Here is a 9160-nt window from a genome sequence, read left to right as displayed (position 1 = left end):
GGAAGGGGGGGCACCCATGGGAGGGGGTAACCCCCATTCCCAGGCCAGGCGCAGGCTCCTGGGATCGGAAGCCATGACACAGTTCGATAGCCAAAGCGGGCTCGTTTGTGCACTGCCTTTAGCTGGGTTTGATGCTTTACCTCCGTCCACGGGCTCGGTGGGAGCAGGAGGTCAAGAACCCCATCCTGGGGCTCACCCCGCTGCGTGGGGACCCCCCCCCATCCTGCCCCCAACCCAGCTTTCACCCCACATTACACACACCCCGGGCTTGTCCCCATAGGGCTGGGCAGGGGGACTGGCCTCGACCCATGTGGTGGTACCCACAAAGGGATGCTGAGCCCCAGAGCATCCCTTTCCAGCCAGGCTGACCCCCATGAGCCCTGTGCCCAGCACTGGGGTCCCTGGGGATAAGGGATGGAGCAAGTGCCATTGTTCCCATCCTGGGTAGGTGGCACTCCTTGGGTCAGCCAGCCTGGCAGGAGCAGTGCCAGCATCTCCCTGTCAACTCCCATTGGGATTCATGGGCCAGATCCCTGGGGCCGAGGCTATGGGACCCTTCTGGGAGCTCTATGGGGTGCAGGGGTTTGGGGGTGACAATGGTGTCCCCCTGTGGTGGTGGGCTCCCTATGGTGGACACGGGTGCTGGCAGGACCCCAGCAGCACTGGGTATGATGTGACAGCACCCACAGCAGCAGGAGGGGAAGAGGTGGGTGCTGTCACCTCCGCAGCCATCTCAGGTAGGGCACAGCCACCCATGGGCACCCAGAGTGAGCCCATTGCCCCAGAGCCACCCCTCCTGGACAGGGAGGACCCCAATCCTCAGTCTTCCCATGCCCCTCCAAAGGCACCCATGGGGAGGACACTGATCTGCCCCCCTTGGGTACCACCGAGGCCACATCTGGGGTGCTGCCAACAGCCAGGAGCCTGGTTACAGACCATGAGAGTGCTTCACCCCATCACCATCACAGTGGGGCCCAGCACCCAGTGCCACCCCACCAGGCACAGGGTGATGGAGGGGGACACCCACTGAACCCCAAGGTGCTCCATAGGGGAGCCTGCATCCAGAACACCCCCCCCCCAAGAACCTCCACTGGGGTACCTGGCTGCTTGTTCCTTCTCCTACCAAGGGGGACATCCCTGTCGCATCCCATGGGGACCACGGTGGCAGCGGGACCATCTTCAGCAGGCCCCAAAGTCCTTCGTGAGGTGATTTTGGACAATCTGGAGAGAAGTCATAATCCTGCTCCGCAGTAATAACGATGCTTTTAGGGCCAGTTGTGTTTTTAGCCCATTCTCTTTTCTTTTCACCCCTAAAAAGAAGAGGTTGACACGGCTGGGGTGGGGATGGAGCCACGCTGGGCGCCCACCCATCACCTCTCCACCACCCCGCTCCTCCAGGAAGGATTCCATGGTGTGGGGGGGGGGGTGTTTGTGTGTTTTAACCCTAGAGCTCGTAGCCGTTCTCTTGTTCAGGTCTCTCTCTTCTTCATGTGACGGTAACATCCAACTGGTGTGTAAAATACAGCAAAACGGGGCAAAACCACAGCGAAAAAGAGACATTAAACCCAAGAGAAGCGATGCCGCCCGCTGCTGGTGGCTTTGCTGATGGGGAGGGGGGGGGGGGCCGCGCTGGCCAGCCCCCCCCTTGCCAATGGCAGCAGCAGGAGCCGGGTGGCGTGGGGGGAGCTGGGGGTGAGGGCTTGGGCTGAAGGCGCTTTTTGGGGAGCGGGGCCCCTCGTTTTCTGGAGGCAGCCCCTGTTCTCAGTAATAAAGGACAGTCGGGAACTGCCAGCGTGGCTCGGCTCTGGGGGGGGGGGAGGGATGTGGGGGTACTCCTGGTGTTGAGTGTTCTTGCCCAGCACTGAGCATCCCCAAACCTTGAGCATCCCCCCAGCACAGATCATCCCCCATTCAGCGCTGAGCATCCTTCCCCAGCACTGAGCATCCCCCACAGCACTGAGCATCCTTCCCCAGCACCGAGCATCCTTCCCCAGCACCAAATGCCCCCGTCAAGTATCCCCCCAAGCAACAAACATCCCCCCAATATCAGGTATCCCCCCTCAAGCGCTGAGCATCCCTTCAACGTCAAGCATCCCTCCCCAGCACTGAGCATCCCTTTAACATCGAGCATCCTTTCCCAGCACTGAACATCCCCCCCGAGCAACAAGCATCCCCCCTTCAGCACTGAGCATCCCTTCAAGCACCAAATGCCCTCCTCAAGTATCTCCCCAAGCAACAAGCATCCCCCCAATATCAGGTATCCCTCCTTCAGCACTGGGCATCCCTCCAAGCACCAAATGCCCCCCTTAAGCATCCCCCCAGGCACCAAGCATCCCCCCAACATGGAGCACTCCTCCCCCCAGTGCCCTTGGCACTAAGTATCCTTTCCCAGCACCAAGAATCCCCCCCAAGTACTGAGCATCCCTGCACCTTGTGCACCCCCTGCACAAGGCAGGGGAAGGATGAAGCAGGATATACCCAAGGACCCCCTATTGAAGAGGCTACATGCTGGGGACAAAGCATGCCAAAGAGAAGGGACAAGGACAGCCCCTAATGCAGAGCATCCCCATAGCCTCCAGAATGCCTCTTGCAAGCCCCAAAGCTGCCTAATCCACCTGCATGGACTTAAGGCTGGGCCTGCTAATGAGAGCAGCCAATGAGGGCAATTAGTGTGGGTTTATTAAGAGCAGCCCTCAAGCAAGGAGCTCTTTCTCAAGGCAATGTGGCTGCAAGCAGTGGCTGTGCTGGGAGGCTGCTCCTGCTTGGGCTTGGAGCCCCAGTGTGGGCTTTGGGGTCCCCAAATAGGAGGGGACAGTGCTGGTACCCCAAAGACAGCAGCTTAAGGGTGAGTGCTGGGTCCCTGGGGGGTGACATGTGGGGTAGGGACTGGAATCCACCTCTGGGTTGAGGGATAGAGGCAGGGAATGATGTCCTGTGTGGAGAGACGCTGGTTGGTGAGGCAGGGGATGTGCCAGGAGCTGGCTGCCACCACTCAGGCTCAAGTGCTTGTGTTCAATAATTCACTGAACACTGGTCTTGAATAAGTAAGAGAAACTCCAGACGCAGGGAAAGCAGCGGAGCCGGGCTCTGGGTGCCCTCTGCATCCATCTCTCCTTAGTGTTAGAGGTGGCAGAAGGGGACAAATCCATCCCCTTGCCAGCTCCTGCATCCTGATGGAGGGTAAATCCCTGCTGCTTCCACCCCTTTGGGCTCCAGTTTGCACCAATCCTGGACACTTTGGCACTACCAAGCTATAGATGGCACCAGTGCCACCAAGCCTGGGCTTGTTTTAGCACGCTATATCCTTCAACACAGCGAAGAGCATCCACACTTGGCCTGGCGCCGCGATCCTGGTGCTCCTGTTGCACGGAGCCAGCCCCGTTCCCGAGCCTCTTCCTTTGTGTTGTTCGGGAGCAGATGGAAATAGCAGCGTGATCCCAGCTGCGCTGAGGCCATGAGCTGTTGTACACGGGGATGGGGAGTGGGCAGGGATATATATAGAGGCAGACGTATGGATGATGCACTGCATGCACCAGCATCCCCAAGGTACTTGTGTGTAGCAGGAATGGGTGAGGTTCCTGCTGACTGCAGCAGCTCCTGGCTCCTGTAGCGCCTGGACCCAGATCCTGCTCTTTTCCCAAGCCGGAGGGTGAAAGCTGAGGCTGGAATAGTGGGAAGGGGCTGCCGGGATGCAGGGATCCCCATCCCATGGGTCACAGCTTCTGGATGTGGCTGCGGGGACAGGCTGGTGGCACCAAGGCCGCCTTTACCCTCGCCTCACAAGCATGGACTGGTTGATACGGGTCTGCATGGAGCTGGTGGCAGCAGGAGGGATGTGGAGTGTAGGAATTCCCACCTTACAGCTGGAGCTTGGAGTCTCTGCCAACAGCAGCGCTCCACGGGGTGATGCACCCCAGGATCTATGGCATGACCCTGAGGGCTGGGAGCCCCCCATTGCTGTGCCAGCACCCCAGGGTGCCACACATAGGGATGGGGATGCCCCATGCCCACTCTCATCTGCAACAGTGACGGCTGCTTGGATGGCAACAGGGACCAAGAGCCTGTGTCTGTCCCTGTATGGAGACCTGGATCTGGGGCATAAGACCTGCCAGATCCCAGATCCAGCATCCTGAAGTGGGATTGGGAACGGGGCCACCTCACTGCTGGGAAGTCAGGGGCTCCATCAGCCACTGCTGCCGGAGGGGCTGGCACCGGCCTGGATGCGGCTGCTCCAGCGCATCCGAAATAGCTGTGGTTGCACCACAGAGCAGGCAGGGAGGGGAAGAGCCGGGCAGCATCCATCCCATCGGCATGGGAGAGGATGTGGTGGGAGCATTGGCTGCCTCCCAGCCACCAACCCCAAACCCCCTGTGATCAGCAGCGGATACATGGTCTGGAACCTCCAGCCCTCCCAGTGGTGCCGGTGTGGCTGAGCTCCTGCGGCTTGGAGACAGGCAGAGGTGAAGCAGAACTCCCTTCAATGCCAGCAACAAGAGAGGCTCCTGCACGAGGAGGGGTTGCTGGATTCCAAGTGGGTCCTAAACAGACCCTATCCCACAGAACAGACCCATCCCCTGCCTCTCACACCAGTTTTCCTTGGGTTTGTGCTTTTTATTGCTTGAGTTTGGTACAAAGAGCACTCGGGGAAGGGAAGAGGAAGGACAAGGAAGCAGCCCCTGGCTTTGGTGCCCTTTTTGGGGCAGACAGAGACGGAGCTGGGGCTCCTTTTCCTATATCGAGGTAAAACCCTTTCCAGGCTTAAGACAGGCTCAGGAGGACCCCAGCAGGGAGTTCTCTCTCTCCCATCCCAATTCCAGCAGCAGGATGAGGGACTGGGGGTGAAAAAGGCTCCATGCCCTTGCCCTCCAACTTTGCCGCTCTTCTGGTCGATGGGGTCCACACAGATCGGATGCAAACAGCGCTGCTTTACCTGTCCTGCCCCACAGAGCCAGGAGCGAAGGATGCCCATGGGGGTGTTGGGGTGGCTGCAGAAGGTCCCCACATCCATGGGGATGCCTGGCTCTCAGCAGCACCGTGCTACCCAGCAGGCAGGTGGGGTCCATGGGGTCACCCATCAGGGCAGCCGGCTGCTTCCCCCATCCAAGGCACCCTGTGGTTAATGGGATGCCCCAAGGTGCGCTTGTGGATCCCAGTGTAGATCCATGAGACAGCTCTTTGCTGTTCCAACCGGGAGATGCTGATGCTGGGGCTCTTCTTTACATGGAGGCCGTGAGCTTCCTTCTTCCCCAGCCCCAGCTGGGAGATGCTGGTCCTTGGGAGCCTGGCCGAGGCTCCGCATCCCTCCATGGTGCTTCCTTACGGGCGTCTGGCTGCAGCGAGGCGGCTCACGTTTCCCCTGGGGAGCCCGGCAGGGCTGCGCATCCACCCTCCCCATCCTCCAGCAGCGGCGACCCATCCCCGGGGGCCACCGGTGGGGCCTTGGTGCCTTCCTCCTCTTCTTCCTCTTGGCGCTGGAGGCTCTCCAGGCGCTCCTGCCGCGCTTCCATGAACTCCTGCGCCCCGTTCCCCACCAGCCTCACGGCATCCCCGACGCGGGGCGGCCGCTGCACGGGGTTGTGGTCGTAGGAGAAGAGGCGCAGGGCGGCGAGGCCGCCCAGGTCGGGGAAGCGGGCGATGCGGTTGCGATCCAGGTCGAGGACGCGGAGCTGCCCCATGCGCAGCAGCACCGGCGGGAACTCCTCGAAGCGGTTCCCGTAGAGCCAGAGCCCCCGCAGCCCGGCCATGCGGGGCAGCGCCGCGGGCAGCCGGGCCAACCGGTTGTCCCCCAGCTGCAGGCTGCGGAGCTCGGGGAGGCGCAGGAGGGCGCGGGGGAAGCGGGCGAGGAAGTTGCCCTCCAGCCAGAGGCAGCGCAGGCTCTGCAGGCGGGCGAAGGCGGGCGGCAGCCCCTGCAGCCCGTTGCGGCCCAGGTAGAGATGCGCTAAGCGGGGCAAGCGGCAGAGCGCCTCGGGCACCTCCATCAGCTCGTTCCCGTCCAGCGCCAGGGTGCGGAGGTGCCGGAGCGCCGCCAGCTCCGCGGGCACGTCCCGCAGCCCCGCGCCGCTCAGGTAAAGCTTCCGCAGCTCCCGCTGCGCCCAGAGCGCGGCCGGGACCCGCCCGGCCCGCACCGGCAGCCGCTGCTCGGCCCCGTCCGGGCCCTCGGCCACGGCCGCCCGTGCCCCGCGGCCCGAGGAGCCGCCGCTGCCCATCGCAACGCGGGCAACGCCGTCGCCACGGCAACGCGCGGCGGCCAATGGGAAGGCGGGGATACCTGCGCCCAGGCCACGCCCCCTCCGTGCCCTGCCTGTACCTCTCAGTGCCACCGTTGCCCTGCCTGTACCTCACCCTGAGCCATCGCTGCTTTGCCCTGCCTGTCCCCTGCCCGTACCTCACCCTTCCCCACCGTTGCTCTGCACTGCCTGTGTCCTTCTTGTACCCCATTCCGCGCCACCATTGCTCTGTCATGCCCTGCCTGTACCTCACCCTGCCCCACCACTGCTCTGCCCTGCCTGTGCCCTTCTTGTACCCCATTCTGTGCCACCATTGCTCTGTCATGCCCTGCCTGTACCTCACCCTGCCTCGCCTGTGTTCTGCCCCACTCCTGCCTGCTCTACCCCTGCCTGCACCCTGCCTGTCCCTACCCCAGGCAGCAGCAGCACCTTGCTCCCCCCTCCTACCTCCCTGCCCATCATCTGCCCCTGTCCGTGCTGCCTCTTCCCCTGCTGGGTCCCTCCATCAGGCTCAGCACCTCCCTGGGTACCGCACTATGGGGGGGGTCCTTCTGTTATCACCCACATCCCCCGGCACCCCTGGGTGCTGCTGCACCCCCTCAGTGCCGTTTCCCACCCCACAAAGCCTCGTTAGTGTCCCATGGCCATGAAGAGCAGGGAGGAGGACAGCAAGTGACAACCCCATGGCATAGCTGCCACCTTTCTCTTCCTCCTCCTCCTCTCGCTGCCCACTCCAGCCAGCCCTGCCTGCTTTTCCCTGCCTGAAATCAGCTGTGTCATCCCAAAGGCAGCTCGGATAAGCCGGGCTCATACAGCCCTCCAGTGGCTGTCGGCCACACAGCACCCCCAGATTCCCCCCCCGATCCTCCTGCTCACCTTTGGGGTGCAGGCAGCCCCCCAAATGATGTCTGTGGGCAGCCACCACCCCTCCATGGGGGTGACAATGCCAACTTACACCCAGGAAGGTTGCTTTGCAGTCTTTATTCCTCCGTGTGGGAAGAAAGGGAACTTCCAGGGATTTGGGGATCCCCAATGAAGCTGGGGTTACCCCCAAGGCTGGGACAAACGGGGGCATCACATCAGGAGGTGGTCAGAGACATCCCCCAGCCCAGTGGGGGGTTGTTGGTGCTGAAGCTGCTGGGACTGGATTCCACCAATGGGTCTCGCTATCCAGGTTGCATCCCGGGCTGGAATATCACGGATGGGGTGGTAAGGCTGGAAACCCCCCTTTGGGGGCTGCAAACCCCCCCCACAGCCACCCCAAACTCACCTGCAGCTGCAGGGGATGGGGTTAGGTGGTGGGTCATGTATGAGCCGTAGTTAGTGGTGTACCCTGAAGGCTCCTGTGGGATGGAGGCAAGTCAGGAACGTGTTCCCATGGGATGAGGATGCGGATAGGGATGGGATCATGCATTCACCATCCTGCCAGCAGCCTGGCGCCCCAGCAGCCTGGCCTGAGTCTCTCGGGTTGCCTCCAGCCCTCGGGAGATGAGGGATGCTGAGCGTCCCAGCGTGGGCAAGACCTGTGTGGGGACAGCGGGTGAGGATGAGGAGGACACAGAGGGATGGGGATGGACAACGGGATGGGACCCTGCTCACCACCGTGCCCAGGGAGCTCCGTCCCTCCCGGGTGAAGCCGCTGCCTCGCTCGGAGCCTGGTGGCAGCGTTGGGAGCGTCTCATTGCCCTGCAGGAGGATGGAACGGGATGGTGGGATGCGGGGTGATGACACCTCAGTGGGGTGTCCCCTCGTCACCCCGTCCCCTTGCCCCACTCACGTGGCTGCGCACAGAGGGCAGGTAATCCCTCGCGGTGAGGCTGACACCGAGCTGTGGGAGAGAAGTGTCCCATGGGGTGCAAATGGGGGTGGAGGGGACTGGGAGGGAGAGAAGTGTCCCATGGGGTGCTCACAGGCTGGCCCTGCCGGGTCGGCACAGATGGCAGGAAGGAGTCTGTCCTCTTGGTGGCTCTGGTGAAGCCCGATGGCTCCTTGGTGCCAATGGTGACCTTCTGCAGGATATCTGTGGGGAGCAGGCAGGCAGGGAGGGAGTCCCATTGTCTCCAGTCCTGTCCCCAACCCTGTCCATGCCATGGCACTAATTGGTGTCACAGGGCCCGGGGACCCTGCGCTTGGGGATGCACAGAGATGGGTGATACAGGTCAGGAAGTCCCCAAACCCTCCTGAGGGTCAAAGATTCACCAATGCCCCAAAACACCCTAAAGTTGGAGCTGGCCTTGGGACCACTGGCACCCCAAAACCCTCCTGGTGATGGAGCTGGTCCTGGAACCACCAACACCCCAAATCCCCATGGGGATGGAACTGACCCCAGGGCCACAAACACCCCAAATCCCCATGGGGAAGGAGCTGACCTCAAGATGACGAGCACCCCAAAACCCTCTTGGTGATGGAGCTGGCCCCAGAACCATCAACAACCCCAAACCCTCCTGGGGATGGAGCTTGTCCAGGGACCACCAGCACCCCAAATCCATACCTGGCTGGAGAGGATCAGTCCAGCGGCTCTTCACTAGTCTGGCCCGGCTGTGGTGGAGCCTCATGTGCTGGGGACTCACTATCCCCACACGGAGGCAGGAAGGGGGGCAGTCCTGCAGGTACCCACTCTGTGGCTGGTGGATGTGCCGGGGCAGGATGCTCCTGCCATCAGGAAGCCAGAGGGGCTTGAAGTGCTCAGCAGTGGTGGTCATGGCATCCTGGCAGTGGCTGCGGTAGGAAGCCACATGGATGTGATGGAGAGGCCCCAAAACTTGTCCTCTTTGTCCCCCCCAATCCATAGCCAAAGGTACCTACCCCTCTGCTATGCTGTACTGGCGCAGCAGGCAGGACATGGCTGAGTGGTTGTTGGTCACGTAGCCAGTGCCTGTGTGGTGGCCGAGTTGGGAAAGGAAGCCTGGCTGGCCTGGGTGACAGCAGGGAAA

At 62.0% G+C, this 9160-nt stretch overlaps 2 protein-coding genes across 2 annotated transcripts; both read right to left on the bottom strand.

Moving 5' to 3' along the window:
• Positions 1-5345: 5345 nt before the first annotated feature.
• Positions 5346-6206, bottom strand: LRRC10B (leucine rich repeat containing 10B; the record flags this gene model as incomplete). Its single annotated transcript, XM_080618877.1, has 1 exon — positions 5346-6206. The coding sequence occupies one exon, from the start codon at positions 6204-6206 to the stop codon at positions 5346-5348; it is 861 nt and encodes a 286-aa protein (XP_080475003.1).
• Positions 6207-7301: 1095 nt separating this feature from the next.
• SAXO4 (stabilizer of axonemal microtubules 4) lies at positions 7302-9159 on the bottom strand (the record flags this gene model as incomplete). The annotated part of the gene is made up of 8 exons (XM_080618353.1): positions 9033-9159; positions 8719-8945; positions 8138-8247; positions 8005-8055; positions 7827-7913; positions 7646-7750; positions 7498-7570; positions 7302-7414 (listed from the first exon to the last, which is right to left on the bottom strand). Exons 1-8 carry the CDS (start codon positions 9068-9070, stop codon positions 7302-7304), a joined length of 804 nt encoding a protein of 267 aa, XP_080474479.1. The 5' UTR covers positions 9071-9159.
• Between the last annotated feature and the right edge of the window lies 1 nt (position 9160).

Source organism: Psittacula echo (assembly GCF_963264785.1).
Source record: "Psittacula echo genome assembly, chromosome: 5".
Classification (NCBI taxonomy): domain Eukaryota; kingdom Metazoa; phylum Chordata; class Aves; order Psittaciformes; family Psittacidae; genus Psittacula; species Psittacula echo.
Note: the sequence above shows the minus strand (reverse complement) of the source record. Positions and strands in the feature narration are given on the sequence as shown.